Source organism: Quercus robur, chromosome 11 (assembly GCF_932294415.1).
Source record: "Quercus robur chromosome 11, dhQueRobu3.1, whole genome shotgun sequence".
Taxonomy (NCBI): domain Eukaryota; kingdom Viridiplantae; phylum Streptophyta; class Magnoliopsida; order Fagales; family Fagaceae; genus Quercus; species Quercus robur.
Window position 1 is genome coordinate 46,381,129 of NC_065544.1, and position 23,348 is coordinate 46,404,476.

A 23,348-nucleotide genomic window follows, 5' to 3' on the forward strand; every position below is an offset into this window, starting at 1 on the left:
GCTTCCAGAGAGAATTTTGAGAGAGAAACCCTAAAGAAAAACAAGATTGATTCATCCACAATCTATACATTAGAGTCTCTTCAAATTCCTCAACTCTCTTCCTCTCCATTGTCAAATCCTTGAGATGCATTTTACCAAACCTTGTTCTCACCATATTCATCACTGTGAGAGGGTTGTTTGGATTTCCGGGAAGCAGTTAGGAAGGAACCAATCTACATTGGTTGATGCTACGGTCTAGTAGCGGAATCCGGGAAGCTAGAAAAGAAAAAGGTTCGACGCAACCTCGTTGGAGCAAGAAGCTTGGAGGGTTTAGGTGCACTGGGTAGAATAGGCTTGGAGGGTCTATTGCTGTTCTTGTATCCCAACTACATTTTCTAGTGGATTGTTTACTGCTTGGAGGGCGGAGGAAAGGTTTTACGCCGAGGGTTTCAGTTTCCTCTTCGATAACACATCGCGTGTTATCTTTGTGTTTGCATCTTCCTTCCCTTTTATCTTTGCCTTTTATTATCTGCTGTGGATTGTGATTTTAGTTTGGCTTAGATAGTTTATCCAATTCCATATTATAGCTTATATTCATTTTCCGCACGCTAGTTGTTTGACATAAAGATTGAATTGGTTAATTTGTAAATTGAGGGTCTAAACGTTCAAGGGTGTTTATACACATATTTGAACTTTCATATAGTATTTAACTAATTATAATGTTTATTTTTAACAGTGGACTGTGATCTTCGTCGGTAATATTCATGGCATGTCAGTTTAGTACTCGTATGTTTCTATCGTTCAACATATGAAAACTAATTTTTTATAGTTAAAAAGTATTTGAAATTGAATTTTGTAACTATATTCAAAGAATAAAAAATAAAAATAAAATTCGTGATATTTGTTGGGTGCAAAGTATGACCAGACCTGATACTACAAACCGGAAAGCATGACTTGTGTCGTGTACCATATTCATATGTAGACCATTACCAAGTAGAGTATCTATATAAATGAATCGAGCTCTTTATAAACAGTTTGGGTTGCACTCTGGAAAAAAGTCTCTTTATGTTCATTTATTGACTAAACAAATCTAGGTTTAAACTCAACTTAAATAAATCAAACTCAATAATCAATATATATATATATATATATATATAAAAGTTTGAGATTGAATGGTGTAAGTTTGTAAATAAGTTTATAAGATATCAAATCATTATTATTGTTAACATGTATTACGGTATGTGGACTTTAGGCTCACTTTGTTTACTTGTATAGTACACTTACTTGTACTGCACACTCTGCCTCCTATATAAAGGCATTTATGTATATTCTATTATTCATGAAATACAATACAATTATTCTGTATTTCTAACATGGTATCAGAGCCACTGCTCTAATCCTTTGGTGTGCCGCTCTTAAGCAGTCTTGTCTTCTTGGGTGTCCTCCGCAGCCGTTTTTGTGAGAAGCACCGCTGCCTTCACCGCGACTCCAGTACATCAAAGACCACTGCCTTGCCACCACCACCGCTTCCGCTTCTCCGATCAGACCACAGATAGCATCATTGGAAAGCAGTCTCTCCGATCTGCCGTTCTGTAAAATTTCGTCTTCATCGGACCTTCCACGCGCCTCCACGCACAACCAGAATTCTCGGCATCACCTGCACGCGCCGCCACACGCCACCAAAACGCGTCACGCGCCGTCACGCGCCTCCTGTATCAGTCACGCGCCTCCACGCGCCAGACTTTTTCGCTGACGTCATCATTTGCTTGCTTACGTCAGCCCTAGCTAATGTCATCTACTTACGTCAGCGCCACATCATCTGCTGACGTCATCCGTTGACTTTGACCAGGTTGACCGTTGACTTTTGACCAGAGTTGACTTTTTGCAGTCCGAGTCCTCCTTACCCAATTTTTCGCGTAGATTTCATTTTTGCACTCCATTTTTGCATATTTTGCTTCTAAATGAGAAATAAGGACAGGTCTTCTTCTTGCAATAATCGTCGCCAACAATCCAGCAAACGTCTTTGCAGTTTTTGCAAACGTTTTGGCCACAATATTGAGACTTGCTATCGTCGCAACAGACCAGTTGTGTCTGTATCCGCTGCTACTGTTGCTAACACTGAAAGTGTCCAACCAATGGCTCCCATCTCTGCACAGTCTAAGTCTTCAGGACGCACTTTCACCATGTCCACAGATGACCTTAAAAACATCATCGCCAATGTCATTCGTATTGTTGGTAATGCATCTTATTCCTCTTCTCTCTCAGCTTTATCTGGTATGTCTCCTTCCTCTTGGCTTATGGATTCTGCTTGTTGCAATCACATGACTCCTCACTCGTCCTTATTTTCTGAACTTAAACTTGCACCACACCCTCTTAATATTCACACAGCAAATGGTTCCACTTTGTCTGGTCATAATATAGGTTCTGTTTCAACCGCCAATCTCTCGGTTCCTAGTGTCTTTAATGTTCCTGACCTTTCTTACAATTTATTTTCTGTGGGCCAATTAGCTGAGTTAGGTTATCGCGTTATCTTTGATTATTCTGGGTGTATTGTGCAGGATCCAAGGACGGGACAGGAGCTTGGGACCGGTCCTAGAGTTGGGCGTATGTTTCCCGTGGACAACCTTCGTCTTCCACTTGTTGCTCCTGTTTCTGTTGTTGCAGCTGCTACAGTTTCTTCTACTCCTTCCCTTGCACTTTGGCATGCTCGACTTGGTCACGCATCTTCCTCTCGTGTACAACAATTGGCTTCTAGAGGTTTGTTAGGTTCAGTGTCTACAGAAAATTTTGATTGTGTTTCATGTCAGTTAGGAAAACAACCAACTTTGCCTTTCAATACTAGTGAATCAATATCTACTGATATCTTTGACCTTATTCATTCTGATGTTTGGGGGCCTTCCTCTGTCTCTAGTATTGGTGGGTCTCGATATTTTGTTGTCTTTGTTGATGATTACTCTCGTTATAGCTGGATTTTTAATATGAAACATCATTCTGAGTTATTGCAAGTATATTCTAATTTTGCAAAAATGATTGAAACTTAATTTTCAAAACATATCAAAATTTTTCGATCTGATAATGCTCTTGAGTACACTCAATATGCCTTCCAAGCTGTTTTGCATTCCTATGGCACTGTTCATCAGCTAACTTGTCCAGGTACCTCTCAGCAAAATGGTAGAGCTGAACGAAAACTTCGTCATATTCTTAACACTGTTCGTGCTCTTCTTCTCTCTGCCAAAGTTCCTGCTCCTTTTTGGGGTGAAGCTGCCCTTCATGCTGTTCATGCTATTAATTGCATTCCAAGTCCTGTTATTCAAAATCAAACTCCATATGAGCGCCTTTTTGGGTCACCTCCAGACTATCACCACCTTCGCTCCTTCGGTTCTGCTTGTTTTGTTCTTCTTCAGCCACATGAGCATAACAAACTTGAGCCTCGATCAAGGCTTTGTTGTTTTCTTGGCTATGGCGAAACTCAAAAGGGGTATCGGTGTTATGATCCTGTCTCTCATCGTCTTCGTATCTCTCGCAATGTTGTCTTTTGGGAACATCGCTCCTTTGTCGAGCTCTCTCACTTTCGTGCCTCCCTATCTTCCTCCTCTGTTTTAGATCTTTTTCCAGATGAGGCACATATTCCTTCTGTAACTGTTCCTGATCCGCCTATAGACTTCTCTGTCCAACCACCAGATACCTTTGATCCCTTTCCTAGTTCACCCTTTAATGAACAGGTGGAAGATGCACAGGTTGAAGACGAGCTACCCAACCCTGAGCTTGGGTCCCCTGCTCCAGCTCCGCCTGAAGATCTTGCACAAGACATTCCACCTCGTCACTCAACTCGGGTAAGATCCATTCCTACACATTTACTTGATTATCATTGTTACACTGCCCTTGCTACACTGCATGAGCCTCACACCTATCGTGAGGCTTCCACTGACCCTTTATGGCAGATTGCAATGAAAGAGGAACTTGATGCATTATCTAAAAACCATACTTGGGATTTGGTGAATCTCCCCCCTGGGAAATCTGTGGTTGGTTATAAGTGGATCTACAAGATTAAGACTCGCTCTGATGGGTCCATTGAGCGCTACAAAGCTCGTCTTGTTGCAAAAGGTTTTACACAGGAGTATGGGATTGATTATGAGGAGACCTTTGCTCCAGTTGCTCGTATCTCATCTGTTCGAGTTCTCTTAACTGTTGCTGCTGCCAGAAAATGGGACCTTTTTCAGATGGATGTCAAAAATGCATTCCTTAATGGAGATTTAAGTGAAGAAGTTTATATGTAACCTCCTCCTGGTCTCTCTGTTGAATCAAATAAGGTTTGTTACTTTTGGCGTGCTCTTTATGGCCTTAAACAAGCTCCACGAGCTTGGTTTGCCAAATTCAGTTCTACCATCTCTCGCTTAGGTTACATGGCCAGTCATTATGATTCTGCCTTATTTCTTCGTCGCACTGATAAAGGCACTATTTTACTTCTCCTGTATGTGGATGATATGATCATAACTGGTGATGACCTCAGTGACATTCAAGAACTTAAGGATTTTCTCAGTCAGCAGTTTGAGATGAAAGATCTTGGCCATCTCAGCTACTTCTTGGGTCTTGAAATCACTCATTCTACAGATGGACTTTATGTTACTCAAGCCAAGTATGCCTCTGAACTCTTGTCTCGAGCTGGACTCACTGATAGCAAGACTGTTGACACTCCAATTGAGCTTAATGCGCATCTGACTCCGTCAGGGGGGAAACCGTTGTCTAATCCCTCTCTTTACAGACGCTTGGTTGGCAGCCTAGTTTATCTCACTGTCACTCGTCCAGACATTTCCTATGCTGTTCATCAAGTGAGTCAGTATCTATCTGCTCCACGATCGACTCACTATGCTGCTGTTCTGCGTATTCTTCGATACCTAAAGGGCACTCTCTTCCATGGTCTTTTCTACTCTGCTCAGTCTCCTCTTGTTCTCTGTGCATTTTCTGATGCTGATTGGGCAGGAGATCCCACTGATCGCAGGTCCACCACTGGTTATTGCTTTCTTCTTGGTTCTTCTCTGATTTCTTGGTGAAGCAAGAAACAAACTCATGTGGCCCGCTCCAATACTGAAGCAGAATATCGTGCCCTTACTGATACCACATCTGAGCTCCTTTGGCTACGGTGGCTTCTCAAAGACTTAGGTGTATCCACATCCTCTGCTACTCCTCTTTATTATGACAACCAGAGTGCCATTCATATTGCTCACAATGATGTTTTCCATGAATGGACTAAACACATCGATATCGATTGTCATTTTATCCGTTATCATCTTGTCCATGGTGCTCTCAAGCTGATCTCAATTTCTTCTAAAGATCAACTTGCAGATATTTTCACCAAGTCACATCCTAAGGGACGTCTTCGCACTTTGGTTGACAACCTCAAGTTGGTCTCACATCCACCTTGAGTTTGAGGGGGGCTGTTAACATGCATTAGGGTATGTGGGCTTTAGGCCCACCTTGTTTACTTGTATAGCACATTTACTTGTACTGCACACTCTGCCTCCTATATAAAGGCACTTATGTATATTCTATTATTCATGAAATACAATACAATTATTCTGTATTTCTAACAATTATAAATGATTAATAATATAAATTTTCTATTATACAAGATTAACTGATATTATTCTTATAAATTTATAAACGAAAATTATTCTATCTAATTAACTCAAATAATATAATTTTAATAATTAATTATTAGTATAAATTTGTAGTGGGTAAAAAAAACACCCATGTTTATTATTCACAAGAAAAGAAAAGTTAATCAAGTAACTTATGAACAAATTTGAGTTTTATGAAAAGAAAATAAACCAAACTTAAATATGCAGTTTAGCTTGGTAAAGCTTGATTTTGACTTGTGTTAGAAATACTTTTAAACGAACCAATTTTAAACTTTTAATACCTAATGACTAATTTATAATCCTATCCTAGAGATCCATTTTCATAAATGTAAACAGTTGTGTTGGCATTGATATTAACTTTTATGTTATATTGTAATCCTATGATGCCGTGACAATCATCCCAAATGTTTGTTTATTTGTTTTGTTTTCTTAAATCTTAATCTCTATATTTGGCCATTTTCTCCTTGTATATGTGATATTTAGAGTAAAGTATACTTTTGGTCCTTAAAGTTTGAGGTTATTTTTATTTTGAGCATTTACATTTGAAAATTTTCATTTGAACCTTTCATGTTTGATCTTATTTACATATTGGCAATTTCGTTCGTTTAAGTTAGGAATATGTTTTTTTGTTTACAACAATGAGATTCCGACATTGTATAACATTTTGATTCATGAAATAATTAAATATGAAGGACACTTAACAGTTAGATTACTAATAGAAAAAAAAAATGACTAATATAAAAAAACCAAACTAATCGTGAATGACTAAAATATTTGCCCCAAACATCAAGGAGGTAAAAGTGTACTATCATCGCTTACAAGAATTTGGTGGGAGACATTATTAGGCAGTAGGGAGTAGGGACAATTTCATATATCGGCATGAAGGACAATTTCATTTATTTGACTTACAGAATGGGAAGACTCCGTCCTCTGATATAGCAGCTAGAATAGAAATTTGACTCTTGTTCGTCTTGCTATCGTTTGAGTATCTTATACCTGCACTCTTTCTTGTTTGCTTAGAGATTCTTTTTTGTTATATAATGAATGGTCCCCAATTTAATGGACTAGGCTACATTACAACTACAAGGGTCTCCACTCTCCAAGACCACAAATGTTTTATTAGGCTCTTTACGTAGTTTGATGATCCTCGCATAAAACAAGTAGTATATTCAAGTGGTCCAAGGGCATTACAGTTAAAACTCAAGTAAGAGTGGGTAACGTTTGACATGCAGTGAGAGCGTGGGACGATCCATTTGGACCTGTGAGGCTGTGACTGTGAACCTCATATCCCTTCACTTTCTCACTATCCGATCTCTAAATCCATCACCAATACAATGATTTCTTAATCCTTCCAACAATGGGACGAAAAAGGGATCAGTCATGAACCAATTACCAAATGCTGCCATGCAAGAACATTGCTAATAAATCTAGCTAAACCAAAACTTCACACTTATCAAAGTAGTAACAACAGAAGTTCAATAATTACATCATTTTTCATTTCTATAATGGTCAGAGTAATGACTCTGATACCATGTTAGAAAATACTGAATGAATTGTATTGTATTTCTCACTTAATAAAATATACAAGAGTGCCTTATATAAGAGGCATAGAAACATAGTACAAGAGTACCATATGTATAGTACAAGTATATATGTTAAGCAAGACAAGTAAAATGGATCTAAAGCCGTTTATACACTTTAACCGAAAAAACTAATGACGTACTTCCAGTAAAAGACAAGTAACATACTTCTAGTAAACAAGACAAGTAAAGTGGATCTAAAACCCAAATTTGTATGCTTAAAAAAAAAAAAAAAAAACTAATAACATACTTCTAGTAAAAGAAATGATAGATCAACCTAACTTGTATTGGTATACACCACCAATTCCCTCCCCTTCTGTAACTCACTTTCCTCCATTCTTTAATTAAACTCATTAACTTTCCTTTAACATCAATCTAAGTATTCAAGTTTATATAGTTTCACTAAAAATGTTTACATTAGTTTGCTTAACTCTTTCACTTGATCATATTGGACACTTCTTATTTGATATCATTATTGACCGAATTAGTTAAACTTGCTATACTCTTACTTTTGCTTTACAAAGCTTATCCTACGGCTTACCTAGATAGATACTTCTACTTTTGATAATAACCTAGACGGATACTTCTAAGTTCAACTATCCCTACAAATCCGGTTCCATCCATCAATTTCATGTACCAAAGCACGTCACACGTTTCAAGTTTCAACAACCAAAATCAGTGCTTTTTTCTTTGTTGCCAATGAGTCCAAGCAAATTGTTCCAAGCTTCAACAACCGATATCAGTGCGTTTTTCTTTGTTGCCAATGAGTCTATAGTTTCAACAACCAAAATCAGTATTTTTCTTTGTTGCCAGTGAGAAAGTCTAAACAAATTGTTCGGCAGATGGGAGTATGTGTTAAAAAGATAGTTGTAAAACTAAAACAGTCCAACTTGTCATGAGGGCATGTAATTGGTCTTCTAACACGATTCACAAAAAAATCACATTAACTAATTAGCGCATCATGTTTGTCATGTGTAAATCAAAATCACCTAAACTAATGACCACTTATTTTGACATATGATTCAATATCCTTGAAACTGTCTACTCATCATCACTATCACGTTCACTTAAATCACGTGTATCAATTGGTTCCATTATCAATGAACCATGCTAAAGAAAGATATTATGTCAACAGATTTAGTATTAATTTCTCATTCAAATTCAAACGCACACAAGCTTAACATAGAAACCACCCTGACCAGCAACATCACGCACTACGTTTTTTTTTTTTTCTTTTTATAAATAATAATAGCTATAAATAAAAAGATGTTTAAATATTCTTATTATTACACATGCCCGCAACAGCTATTACATACCAAGCCTCTGGCCTAACAATGAACTGCTTATTCCTTCCAGTAACAAATAAACAACAACCAGATTGGGTGCTGCTCACCACAAAAAAAACTTCTACGAAACCCCGTTCAAGGTGCAGCTCACCTTGTCATGTCCAAATGAAAGAATCAACATAACCCATAATTATGCACACTCGACTACATTGTTTTTGGCCTGCAGTGCCTAAGATTCGATTCAAAGACTCAATTCATCTTCATCACCAGTCCATGCAAATGAGAATGGATAGAACTTGTAACCATCTCCTTCATAAAACTTGTTTTGGAACTCCACCCAGTGAAGTCGCAAAGCATGTAGAAAAGCACTGAGAGTTTCCATCACTAGCAACACCCCAACAGTGGCGCAAACGAAGACGATGATGCCCACTATAAGGATAATTACATTGTTGTACCTGTGACATATATGGAAGCATTATTATTTTGTTCACTTCCTCAATTACTTATGCAGTAAGAATGCTAACTCAGGCCTGATTCCTTGGCAGTCCTAATGCTGAATGTAGGGAATAATCCACTGGGTGATCAAAATGAAGGAAATGAAAAATGAACCCTGATAGGGTGTGTTTAACATTAGTACCCAGTGGTCAATTCTCTACATTCCAAAAATAAACTGTTTCTAAGGGCCTTTTAATTATGAAAGTAATTGACATACCCCCAAGCAAGCATTAGAAGTTTATCATAGAACACGCTCGACAACTCCGAGTGCGCAAGACTGTACAAATTGAAGAAACAAGACCAAATGCATGATTAGATCCCCTTACAAATATGAAGCATGTCACATGCATAATTAGTCTCTACTTATAAATATGAAACAAACATGCAAATATAATTTATTGGCTACTGACAGTTATACCTTTTGTGTGAATAACATACCACGGGAAAGGTTCAATTGGTTCCCATGATTTCAAATTTGAACAAGACATATGCAACAAGGGTTTGGTGTTTTTTTTTTTTTAAGTAGATGGTGCGGGATGGGGAGGTGGAGTTTGAAACATAGACATGAGAATGAGATATCGCAAAGGATACCATTACCACGATGCTATCACTTGAACCCCGTGCACAACAGGGTTTAAGAACCAAACAATTGTGCAATTATCACTTTTGTTTTAATTATTTTTATGTATACAGCCAGTATTGAACCCATGATTTCACCCCAACCCATTCACACGGAGAGAGGAAGTGCAATTTGTGATAGAGCCCATTGGCAGTAAACACTGGAAAAAGCTACCACAGCACCTCTTGGTAGATGTCATGTGCTCTTCTAAATATAAGGAGATACAGCACACACCAAGAGTTGTGCATTGTGCCCCACCATTCGATAGAGTAAGGCCCCTTGTACAAAAAAGGGAAGGAGCCCATCCTTGACTTAAATGGATGAATCAGGAAGTTTCACAGCTTGAGTGGGTCAAGAAGCTGGATCTTCTACAAGGATCACATGCTAGCCATTTTTTAATTAGATTTTGCCAGGAGGATCACCATGGTGTAGAAGACAAGGTTTTATTTGCATGTTATAAACAAGAGTCTTGAATTGGGCCAAAAAGGAGGAACTCATGATAGGGACAATCAGGTCGCTGCCATAATAACCTGACTTTGTATAGAAATACACAAAAAGTCTTAAACTGATCAAAAAGAAGAAAGCTCATGATAAGGACAATAAGGTTTGTTTTCACAACCTAACAATATATAGTAATGCAAAATCACAGATGCATTTGAACGAGAGCTGAGATTGGAATATAAATTCAAGTTTGTAGCAGCATACCTTAGTGCCCATAGACGAAGATAAGAAGCTGTATTTGAGACTGATCCAAGCACAAATTCTATGGTATGTATGAGTTGGTGTACAAAAACTTCACTGAACTCAAACTCCTCGTGATCATGGGAATCATGATTTGCCCCCAATTGAAAGTTGTCCTCTGAGCTCTCAAGCGGTGTGTAGGAGTGGCCTTGATGCCTCTGAAGCAACTCAAAAATCAGAACCATAGGAAATATAGACAAAAATAATACTATGATCATATTGGGCAAGAGAAACGGTAACAGGAATATAAGAAAACTAAAAGCATACGTCTTGGTGTTGCTTCTTCAAAATAAAAGGCTTTGGAATTAGCATCCAGGGTACAGCAACAAAGGCCAGTAATAGTAGCACAAGCTGGTAATGGAAAAAATCAAAGTACAATAAGGAACAACCACATGTGGTTTTCAAAGAAAATGAATTTAAACATAGAATAAAATGAGAGGCAACCTGCAGTGTCTTCTGGCCAGCAAAAAGCTGGTTTTCGCCCAGATCATCAGTGGGACTTAGGAACATGTATATCATTACATGGTATAGGTCAGCTTTAGAACCAGTGGACCACTTCACAAGGATAAGAAGGGACAGGTAGCCAAACAAACTGTTTAAGAAAATCAGCTGGGGAATAAATTGGAACCTGGAATAATGCAGCTGTGTAAGTTAAAATTAACAGCAAGCTGAAAGAATTGAAAATAATATGTTATGTACAATTAAGTTATAATTCAATAATCAGATATTGCATATGTTAGTTAAGAATTGAAAATAATATGTGATGTACACACATTAATGAATCTGATAGCTCTTGAAAAGCTTGAAAATGCTCAAGCATGCAAAAAACCAGAATGGCAGAATATTACCAGACATTCACGCCATTCCGAAAGAATTTGGCATTGCAATAGCTTAGTATGATTCCAAGGTTCATCTGGGCTACCCCAAGAAGGATTGACATTTTCATCTTCAATGAGTTCAGGAATGGCAGCTCACTGCGGGACCCATGCCATACAGGATCTACACCAAATGGGTAAGTGGGACGCACCTTAATCAAGCCCATGGTAGTAGAATCTCTGCCAAAAAGAAAGGGGCAAAGCCGATTAGACTATCAAATATAATTTAAAAGATACAAAATCACACAGTACAATGTGCCCAAGAGTTTAGCCACTTGCCTACAAGAAAGATCACGACATGCATACGCGGAGGGAGCAAACAGCTCAAATGGGACCGAGAAGAATTCATTATAGATCAAACCTGTGTAGATTGAGAAGAGTGCCATCATCAAAATACAATAACGACCACCAAACATCATTTCCATGATGTCTCCAAGCTTCTGCAAATGAGCAGAACAATGATTTAATTAGATTATACCACAAAGAAATTTTAACATATAATAAAAGAACTGCATACTCAACTTTTAGTTTGCAGAAGTTTGTACACCAGAAAAATATCCAAATAAAAATCTTGCAGGATGAATGCTTTTTAACAAGCGCAAAATAAATCCTTCACCATCTACAGATATTTTTATTTTCATTCACTGCATATACATACTTGACTTCACAGGTTTTCATTAACAAGACATTGCCATTACAATTTTTCTTAGTTGTTACCTTGCTGGAGGTATAAAACTCATTTTAGCATAGTTCTATTAATTAATACTCGCTTAATCCCACTAAACCATGCTAAAACGTTCATTAGCAATAGCGTATGTTTATTCAGCAAGTTCCAGATATAATCAAGGAAACTTGATACAAGTATAAATATGAATAGAAACAAAAGTCTAGCAAGCATGAAATGAGAAGGATTTTTTTTCCAGAAACCAGGGCATTCCTGTGTAAATCAATATGTACAGGTAAGGGGAGAGGATGTGGTTGTTGATAAAAGCAATATCAGCAAAGTCCATAATATAATTAAGACATTAAAATTCCGCTTATTGCCAAAATTTCTGTCCAAGTGTGATGACCCTATACGTAAAGAGTGTAACTGCAATTAACAGACCCAGGGCAAAAAAATGATTATCAAATTGGTTTGTGCAGGTTCCTGGGTGTAAGCATATTATCTACAAAATAACAGAAGGATGGGCATAATACTGAGCCATTATTACAGAAAGAAGAATATATATTTACTTGATATAGAAAAGGCATAGAGTAATGCAACTATGAAGGTAGGGGAAATAAAATGCTGGAATGGTACAATCTTATAATACTGTTTTGCATTTTAATATATAAATATTAAAGTATCACAACACAATTCTAAAGATTACCTGACTGGAAAATTTCTTCTCCCTGATTATTAGAAATAAGGTTGCAAGTAATAAGCATATTCCGTGCCCCCAATCACCAAACATGACAGCAAAAAGAAACGGGAATGTAACAATAGTGTATACAGTAGGATTTGCTTCTTGATATTTAGCCACCCTGCATTTACATCAAATAACATATTTTATCATTATATGTAAATCTAGAACTCCTACGTTAATTGTTCCATTTATGTGTATATTAGATTTATTAAGTCTACAAATGTGTCCCTCATAAATAGTTACCATGTGAATAAGTGCAATACTATATACCACGCCAAAAAAAAGGACAAATTACAGATATATGTTTTTTCCTATTATTAGAGCTATCATCTCATTTAAATTACTTTAGTAGAGAGAAGTGGCTATGGTGGATAAAAAATGAAATCAAAACATGTAAAAGTTTCCCAAAATTTGACCCGAATGATAATTGCTTCTGCCAGGGATTTTTTTTTTTTGGGGGCTGGTGTGGCAATTTACATACACCCAGGTCTTGAACACACAACTTCACCCTCCACCATGCTCTTACAAGAGGAAGAGGTGCCATTTGAGCTAGAGTTCATAGGCACTTCTGCTAGCAGAATAAAGAAAAATTGTTGAGGAAGCAATTAATAGTTTTTAATATACTCTGCCCCCTTCAAGTTTGACCAAAATTTCAATTTGATCCCTTCAACTCTAATTTCATTTATTCTCCCAATTTACAAATTCATCTCCCAAAGAACCAATTTGTGGCTGAAGTTTCAACCAAAATATATGGAATACAAATATCAGAAGTAAATTTGATGATAAGCTTGTGAAAATATGCATAAGATCATCAGATGATAGTCAAAGCACAAAATTTGTCCAGTTTAACTTGTGGATGCTACATTGAAGCACTTACAAATTTATAAGGGCCTAATTGTTTTATTGGAACTAGAATGGCTTAATTGAAATACTTTGGTCTAACTACTTGGAGGAAAGCTGTGTCTACACTAACTAATCTATTACATGTTAAATTTTGTCCACCACATATGGACGTTCTAAAAAGGTGTAGTCAAAGTTCAGATTATGTTTAACTTCATAGTAGCATGTGGCTAGAGGCATTTATGCAAGCAGGCACTTAGCATTCACTCCACATCTTTCAATCATCAACAACAATTTTCAACCATTGATATAGTAGAAGTGAACACAATGTTAGAGAGATACCCACCCATATGCATCAACAATTTCTTGGAAAGGAGAAGTGAATTTGTTTGTCCGAAAATAGGTAGGTGGTAATTCCTTTGTTTGCAAAACCTGGAAAATTGCTCCAACTTGGGAGTTAGAGTCAAATGATGCCCTCTGCAATGCATCCTGGATCTGCAAAAGTCAAGCCAGCCATGTTTGAGTATCTAGATAAAAGATGTAACCTGTATATCATAGCTGAAAAGTTTGTTTGATGCTGATGTAACAGAAGGAGAAGAATACCAGTTTTGTTCCAAAAACAGGACTCCAACCCTCAGCAACAAGACACTTTCTTGTCACATCAAGGCTAAGCATGTTCAGGGTGTGATATATAGATTTCTCCTTTCTCACCTTCACGAATTTTAAGAAACATTGTTAAATAACCAAAAGTATTGCAATGTAGCAAACACCAAATTATTTAATTATCTACACAGTGCATAAACTTCACTGAGTATAACAATATGATTCAGATATACCAAAAACTCCCACTGCTCAAATTGATCTCCAATAGTCTGTAACAAATTGTCCCGTTGCAGCAGTCCAACATCTATAGTAGTCTTCAGCTCTGAGAGTCTCCCTGAAACCTGAACTTAAAATGGTTACAAAGTTGAGCCCATATCAATGTATGAAATATGACAGATCAAGCCTTGAAGACCCAATGTGTTATATGCACATACAAATTTTCATTTCCATTAATTAAAAAAGCATATCAAAAGCCAGGACTAGTTCAGAGATTGAGTAACAAGAAACAGGAAACCTCTAATGGCAGGTACAATACACAGACAAAGAAAAAGGTTTCCAGATTTATAGGCAAGCATGCCAATACAATGATACATGACACCTGGGGAAACATGTCATGTTCTTAGAAATCAAGCAAGCTGGTAAGCGTAGAAAATTATACAACCTGCTCATGTCCAATCATTATAGTGCTCGAGAACCCACTACAGCGTTTACTACTCGTCCACTATACTGTTCTAGGCATAAAAAAACCTGGACCAAGCCAACTGCCAAGACAAGGATGGTCCACAATCTTGGATAGGTGATTACTAAACGGGGGACCAACAGCTATGACAAGGACCATCTAAAATTTTTGGGTGTGTGATGATCAAAGGATGAGCACATTGATCCAAATGGCAAGGACAAAGTCATGTCATGACTCCATCAAGAGAACCACACAAACAAGCCTAGTCAGATGTTAGACCTATTTATCAGCTCCAATTTTCTAAACAAACAATTGAACACTACTAAATTCAGTCACTACTTTTTGTTTACCAATTTTATCTTTTCTTATTTCTCATTCCCAAGTACTTGTGACTAAAGTAGAAAGGCTTTATCAGTGAAGGTGAACACAAGCCTACAGCAAAAATGGTGGAAATTCAGGTATACCAGATTATCTATCCAACCTCCACAACTTTCATATACGCCAAAAACTTTTCCAACTAAGATCTAAGAACTTGGGTCTGCTACTCAGAAAGTCAAGAAAAAACCACAATTTCAAGATTCATGCCTTAATCCATGCTACCATACAGTTGATCAGCACTAGGGTAACTTACATGTTACAACACAGATTCCCATATAAGTCTAACCAAATTACCAAACCCACTAAATCTATCACATGTTTAGCCCTTACTATTTACACATCAAAAGAAGTCTATCACATGTCAGAAAAGACTTTTGTTAATTAGATTCATTTGGCAAGATAATTGGTGCAGCTGGGATACAGAGTTCATCATGCAGTGTCTGATTGATTAACAAATTATATCAGAGAATCAAATTATCATTCATCTGATAATGAAGGACTATCACATTTCACCCACTGATATTAATCTGTCTCAAATTCCAAGTTGATTCTCATTCCATGCATGAAGACAAGACAAACCAGGAAACAAATCATACAAAAAATAAATCAATAGAAACCATGAATTAATTGGCTGGAGAGAAATTTTCGACGTGAAAGGACAGCAATCTACCACATTATGATATCAACTAACCCAATAAAAATAAAGACATACCTCAGTGACCAAGTGATCTTGTTTGTTCAAGTCCTCACTGAAAGGATAGCGATTTGCTCCAAAAGCTTCACATATTTTTAGAATTTTGTTCTTTGCTCTTTCTCCAGAGTAGAAAACTACAAATACATTTTTCTCAACCTGAATAAAGACATATACAAGTTAGAGAGGGAAATCTAAGTGTATAGAAAACTAAATTAATAGGCAAAATTAACAGCAAGGTTAAATAATGATTTCAGGTAAAATGCTCATAGATTGCATGACAACTTATGAAAAAGCTAATAGACTATATGACATGTATACACAAGCTGAAATTCCAAAAAAAAAAGAGAGGGAGAGAGAATAAACAAGCTGAAACAGTAACCATCACATTTGTAAAGTTTGTGTTTACACATGCTTGTGAACGAGTGAGATAGGCTATTGCATCAGTGAGCATCTGAATTTTCCTTAGGCCTTAGAAACACATATTCATGTACAAATAACTAGTGTAAACATTGCATTCAAACAAAAAAGGAAAGGGCATTGCATTCATCCTGAGCACCATTAGTCTCTCACTATCTTTTCCCTTTCCTTTCATCTCTCTTCTAGAGCAAGATAGAAGGAAATTTGCTACACAATCAGATTGTGATAAACAACAGAGTATGAAACTAAAGGAATCACTTTTGCTTTGATATTCCAAAGCTCTCATTGACATTCATTCTAGGATCATGTTCATAAACACCGATTATAGCCCTCACCAATACTAGCCTTTCCCTCTTGTAATGAGCATAGCTCAGAACGGCCAGCCTGAAGTTCAAGATTGAGAAAATCATCCACCCAACATACACCACGGGTGACCATGGTTATGTCCTTATATATCTGCATGCATTCATGATGATACAAAGAATATACAAAGTTGAAAACTGAAACAAATGGACCCATAGATGAGACCAATACATCTGGTCTGGAAGTATGTTTTTATATAAATGGGATAAAAGATCATTTATCTAAAACTGCAATATGTAGCTGGAACTAGCATCTGCCTCTACAACTTACTACTTAACCAATATCATACAAACGAGCATTGTCTAGAAATGCCCTATGTAGCTGGAACTAGCAACTGCCCCTACAACTTACAACTTAACCAGTATGACTAGTCAAAACTACCAACCAATACTCCAACAGTTGCACAAGAATGCAGCTGGTACAAAGAAATCATATCATATATTATATAATAAAAGTTAGGTCCTATGGCCAAGGTTGTGCCAAGTGACTATTTTATCTTTGTGCCAAGTTGCTAACCTTTATTAAAGACTTTGGTAAATTGCATTTTTCCTTATAGTTTGGGGTATTTCAAATTAAACCCTAAATTTATTAAGTCTTAATTAAAACCAGAAACATTTTAAATCATCCTCAATTCACGCCCTTAATGAGTCACTATTAACTAAAACCATGCTGTTGGAGGAAATTAGTTTTATTACGCTCACTTAGCCACAAAGCTTTCAACTTCAGTCTCCAACTATTTTCATCCAACAACATGGTTTTTATAAGATCCCCCCTCAATAAATTTAAAAGGAGTTTCATAATTATACTAAATTATTTAATAAACAATTATAAAATAATTTTTAGGCACAATACCAATATATAAGAAAAACTTGATCTTACATGCATTAAACTGATCATGCAATGCAAGGGCATAATATTATAGCAACAACCAAGCCTTAGTCCCAAAATTTTGGAATCGACTATGGATCCTCAACAGACTTGTCAGGGTTAGGCACAATACCAATATATAAGAAAAGCTTAGATAATAATTTTTAGGTGCATCCAAGATAACAAGCTTCAAGAGATTGTTATCCTTACAAACAATAATAATTACTTGCCTCCCATCTTTACTAGAATTGGACATTTCGAGGGAAATTTTTTTTACTCACCTTCTCACCAGAAATAGGATCAGTCACAGGGTCCTCAACTACAGCCTGCCTAAGAAAAACATTACCCCTAGTAGCACGGAAAAGAATCCTCTCAAATGCCATATACTTTTGCCTAGGAACAAGGCCTGTGATGAACCCCAACTTAACTTGCTTTGATGAATCAGTTGACATTTCCTTCACAATAGCCAATCAAAAATTAATTACACTGAGGTAAAACAAGCTGCAGCTAGTGCTAAGAAGATAAACCAGCAATTTAAGCTTGTACCTGCTCCAATAATAAAGGTGTATCCAAGGATTCTTCACCAATTTGACGTGATGCATACTCACTCTGTTGTTCCGCGGCGCTGCTACGAGCTGAGTGAAAAAACTCACTAGCCTGAAACAAAATAATATTTCATTTATTTGATTGTCATGTTATAGCTTTACATCACAAGGATAAACATCCTATGAAAGAAACAAAATAAAGTGAGAAATAACTGAATTCTGAATTCTGCCTAATCACTAATTGCTAATCGGCATATTTAATGAAAGTTGTTAATTGACTAAAACATGGAGCGTTTAATACTTAGGACATCTAAAAATTTAAGACTCAAGAGCTTCATGCACCTCAGTCAGTGTATGCATGCCAAAGTGGGCAGTCACAAGACCTACATGATTACAATAATTTATGGTACAAGGAATATCTGTGTGCGTCTTTGTTTGTACTTTTATGAATTGCAGCCCATGAAGTCAGGGAATGTACACAATGCATGTCTTATGCCATTGGAAAATCAATAACAATTACAAGCCTCAACCGTGTTGCTTGAATAGATTTACTTTTTTTCTTTTTGAGGCAAGGTATACATAACTCTCATAAACCAGCAATGTGACCCTAAGGTCAGCAGCTAATGCTACTTCAATAAGTGACTCAACAATTATCTAACGAAACTTTTCACAGATCAGCAGGCACATCAACTCATTTCAATTATTGATTCAGAAGCCCTTTACCGATTTTTATCTTTTTTTTTTCCTTGCTTTAGTGACTAACTTCATCATACCAGGTTGCATCCATCCTTATAACTAACCTTTTTGTTCTATGATAGACCAACAGTTTTTGAAAGCGTTTTCTGTGTTGAAAAAAAAACAATTTAAAACAGTTTGCAACTTTGTTGGGTGTTTTCTATTTTCAGTTTTTAAAAACTGGCAATTAAAAATCACTGTGCAGAATAGTTTCACCTGTTGTCAAGAACAAAATGAAAACAAGGTGGCAAACTTGTAAATAAGACAAACCAACATTGGAATCCGGATTAACCCCTTCATCAATTTTTTGGGTTTCTTTAGATTGTAGTTGTTGGCTGTTTTGACTAAGGGATTGGTCTGGCTGGTGTGGCCACAACAGGAGGCGGCATGTGGTTGAAGTCTACCTAAGGTGGGGAGGATGTCAGGAGAGGTTGGATTGTGGAATTGGTAGAGGTTTTGCTAGGTTCCATAGGACGCCGTGATTCCCAAAGTTCCAACCCCCTCCTGACATACTTTAACCAATGCTGGTTCTCTCTCACTCACTCCCACCCTCACCTGATCCTATATGGTGATTTTTGGCCACCACTTGAAAATTGTTTGATGGTGGTTGATTGGTCACCCAAAACCCATAAACCCATGATGGCAAAACCACCTACAATGCTCATGGTTGCCACCAAATCTGCCACCGTCCAACCTAATCAAAGAAACACACAACTCCAAACACCCATATCGCCTCCAATAGCTGCCCACACTGAAATTGATCAAATCCATGCCACTACAAACCCATGCCCCGCCACCAAGCATCCCCCCACAGGTCAAATCACTGCCACTTTGCAGTGGCATCAAAGGAAGGAAACCAACAAGGTCAAAGTGAGAACTTAATTTTTTTTTCCAAACAGATTTTTTATTTTAAGAATAACAAATAACAACCTTTTGTTTTCAATCTCACAAACAAAAACACAGCCAATCAAGCCTTAATTCTTGGATAAAACATTAGGAAATCGAATTTCCATCTTAAGCCTTAACAAACCGATTTATACAGAAAAATAAACTGTACCTTCTGAAGAACAAGCTTATATTCTACTAGTTCATTATAAGCACGTTGCAACTTCTCACCATTTGCATTTATTTCGACCAGCTCTGCCTCAATTTCAGCAAGTTTTACCTGGCACATGGCCAAATAAAAAAATTAAAGTACAATACCAAAACCATTTTAAGCCAAGTAGTGGAAATATCAATATACCTCTAAATCATCAATATTGATATCAGCTTGTGTTGCAGACTTTTTTGGAGAAAAACCTGTCTTCAGCATTTGGTCCTTGAAAAAACGTAATCTGCGCGCCATCTCCCCAGATTTTTTTATCTTCATATGCAAAAAGAATTAGCAAACATAATGACCGTACGTTCACATTTGAAAAAAAAGGGAGGCTAACATCTTTAAAATACAGGAGTTTTATTTATTTGATAATCATAAAGATTTTGTATTAGCTCAAGAATGGGATGTTAGTGCTTCTTAAAGACATCAATTTCACAATTTGACAAAAGAGGAGACTTTTAGAAGTATCTTATTAAACTTCCATTATAACCTATCAAGCCACAGATTTTTACAAACAAAGAACTGATAATCATGACCAATCCCAACAGCGAAGATGAGCTGAAGCTTTCCACTCTCTATTAGTTTCAGCTAGAGGAATCACTGAAAACACCCACATGTATGGGGTTCACTAGGAAGCAAATAGTATCATACTCCATAATAATTTTAAATATATAAGAATCCACAGCATAAACATATTCAATTTTTGCTATGCATTATAACTTCAATTCCAGTGTATATAGAAATTTACAGGGGCAAGCAATACAATGAGTGCAAGTAGATAATGTGATTGCCTACATGGAACAAAAATCCATTACCTGAGCAGCATAAGTCCGCTGAAATGGGCTCTTATCGGCATTGAGCTGAAAGAATCAAAGCATCAGAATTATTAAGTGTGGGGAATATAACATAAAGAAAAGTTTCTCAAAGCAATATATCATAATTTTAAGTATCTATAGTACATAAATATACAAAGGATATCATGTTTATACTTCAACAGAACTTCCTTATGTCATCCTTCATAAGCTTAACAGTATCGAGCCTCTATTTCTACTCGGATCCTATATCTCAAGCCTCAAAAGGCTCCCAACTCAAAATGTGTAACATAGTGATTACCAAGGACCTGATATAATGGATATTCCTGAAGCTAATTACACCAATAACCACTTTCTTGCGCTGCTAAATGTATTATAAAACCTAGAAATAGCATCATTGTCATTTTTGAAGTTAAAGCATTAATTAGATTGTCCTCAGCAATTAAAACAAACAACGATTTCCGATTCATTCGCACAGAATTAAAATCAAACTATTAAGCTGAATTTCACTTCATACTAGACTCCGATAACTATTTTCACAACCAAACACTCGCTCCTCAATCAATCAAAAATTTTAAAAAGTTCAGCAAAAAATCTATCATAACGGCAAAGCATCATCACTAATCGGAATTCAATTGTAGATATTTTCATATGCATAACCAAAAAATTAAATAAATAAATAAATAAATCAGCAACTAAAACAAACAATGATTTCCAACACATTCGCACAAAATTAAAATCAAACTATTTTTTGAACCGAATGCCACTTCAAACTGCGCTAAATTAACTCGTACCAAAATTCCGATAACATTAACGCAAACCAAACTCACTCCTCGATCAATCGATCACAATCACGTCGATTCAAAAATCTAACAGCAAAATATCACCGCTAATCGGAGCTCAATTATAGCTATTCACATATGCAAAAATCAAGCTAGGGTTCATCCAAACCGAAAATCACCACGCAAAATTGAAAAATAAGCCATTAGAGAGAGAGAGAGTACGCACATCTTTGAATTGAAGGAGGCCAAGGTCGCCGAGATAGGAGACGGTGACGTGAGCGGACTCCATGGGAATGATGAGCTGAACCAATTGCATCGGCTCCGACCTGAACAGATTCATCGGCGGGCAACATCCTCCTCCTCGAACCTCGCCCATTTTTCTCTCTCTCGCTCTCGCTCGCAGTGAGAGTCACAGAGAAACACACACACTGATTTCCGTAGTCTGATTGAAATGATAAATTAATATTTAGATCGATCTCCGTCACGAGAGAAATGAGATTGTTTTTTGGCTTTCTTGATCTTTAGCGCCACAAGCATCCACATCCCTTTCTAATATTTTATATATATTTTTTTTGGGCCTTTTTCTTTTCTGGATTTTATTTTTCCTTATATTATTATATTTGATTATATTTATTAAGCATCTCTATTTTTTTTTTCCTTAAAATTCTATTTATACTAATTTAAGTGTTTTTTTTTTTTTTTTGAAGTGTTTCTAGTTTGTATTTTTTCTTTCGGCAAAAGGCAGTAAGGAAAGTATTCTTTCCCTAAAGTAGTTGAACTGTTATTTCCTTTTAAATCCATTTGTTTTTTTTTAATATAATATGATTACCGATCACCATAGAAAGACATAATTAAAAGTTTAGTTAAATTAGTGAAGTCTATTGTCATCGAATAAAAGATTTGACGTTTGGAGTTTAATTTCTACCTAAACCAAAAACCAATTGATATCTTGGTAGAATTAACCTCGCATAGATTGAAACTACCTCCACACACACACAAAAAAAGGGAAAAGAAGTGAGCCCAAAGCCAAAAATGGGCATGTATCTCACTGTAGTTTTTCTTTTAATGGAAGGAAAGTGTTTAAAATAGGGTGTTAGTTGTAATTCAAAATTTATTTAATTAATTTTCATTAGTTTCAAAATTTTCTAATTAATTTGACAAATACAAGTATATGCAGAGGAGCAAAAATTTGATCCCTAAACAATTCAGTTGAAAGCAGAAGGAGGTGTCTATACACTTATGTCTTTTCCATCCCAAAAATAAAAATAAAAAAGGCTTTGTCGGGAGCCCGTGACAAAGTCACTGCATCTGTTATAGGAACGTGTTGGCTCGAAATTGGACATAGTTGCACCCAGATGTGTAGCCTCGAAAATGACTGAATGAGATTCTCGTAGTAATTTTTGGTTCAACAGTTTGGTGCTCCTTATTAAGGCAAATATCGAACTTGGTTAATTATAACATCCACATATAAACAATTTGGCTGTCTTTTTTGTATTGGCTGTGTGAAAGCATGAAAGTTCGCCGAAGTTGAGCCTTACCACAAAGAGTCCAAAACAAGAAGTTAGATGCCGACATATTGTTAACCGAAACTTCGTTATTCTAGGCATTTTAACTTTGTTCAGTTCTCAATTCAATTTTTACAAAAAGCAAATTCTCTTTTCCTTAACTTTTTCAATGACACTTTAGTCAAGGGGATTTATTATATGCCGTGTGCTGCATCTTACATATTGGTCTCTTGACAAGAAAAGGAATATTGTGCCCAATTGCACAGGTTGAGACATTATTCAATATAGCCAGTATATACTACACTTTTCTATCGCATTAAGGTGAGCCCCAGTGTAAATCCTGTGCCCTCATATAAAACCACATTCCCACTTGTGTTGAAAGTGAAATATGATTTGGGTTCAGCAAGGACCT

General features: G+C 36.5%; 1 protein-coding gene across 1 annotated transcript; it reads right to left on the minus strand.

Annotated features, from left to right (window-relative positions):
* Positions 1 to 8,393: 8,393 nt before the first annotated feature.
* On the minus strand, positions 8,394 to 21,958 carry LOC126707475 (V-type proton ATPase subunit a3-like). Its single transcript, XM_050407131.1, has 18 exons — positions 21,658 to 21,958; positions 20,653 to 20,697; positions 19,985 to 20,104; positions 19,799 to 19,906; positions 18,008 to 18,118; positions 17,743 to 17,916; positions 15,833 to 15,970; positions 14,297 to 14,404; positions 14,064 to 14,171; positions 13,807 to 13,955; positions 12,585 to 12,738; positions 11,494 to 11,654; positions 11,188 to 11,394; positions 10,784 to 10,967; positions 10,607 to 10,690; positions 10,304 to 10,497; positions 9,197 to 9,256; positions 8,394 to 8,939 (listed from the first exon to the last, which is right to left on the minus strand). The coding sequence occupies exons 1-18, from the start codon at positions 21,805 to 21,807 to the stop codon at positions 8,726 to 8,728; spliced, it is 2,469 nt and encodes an 822-aa protein (XP_050263088.1). The 5' UTR covers positions 21,808 to 21,958; the 3' UTR covers positions 8,394 to 8,725.
* Between the last annotated feature and the right edge of the window lie 1,390 nt (positions 21,959 to 23,348).

Bases quoted from the DNA above. Each gene is read 5' to 3' on its own strand.
- LOC126707475 (XM_050407131.1), bottom strand. From the start codon at position 21,807: ATGGGCGAGGTTCGAGGAGGAGGATGTTGCCCGCCGATGAATCTGTTC. The intron at 18,119-19,798 runs GTACAGTTTATT...ATTTTGTTTCAG, and splicing joins ATAAGCTTGTTCTTCAGAAG to GCTAGTGAGTTTTTTCACTC. The intron at 17,917-18,007 runs GTACAAGCTTAA...GCTATTGTGAAG, and splicing joins CACCTTTATTATTGGAGCAG to GAAATGTCAACTGATTCATC.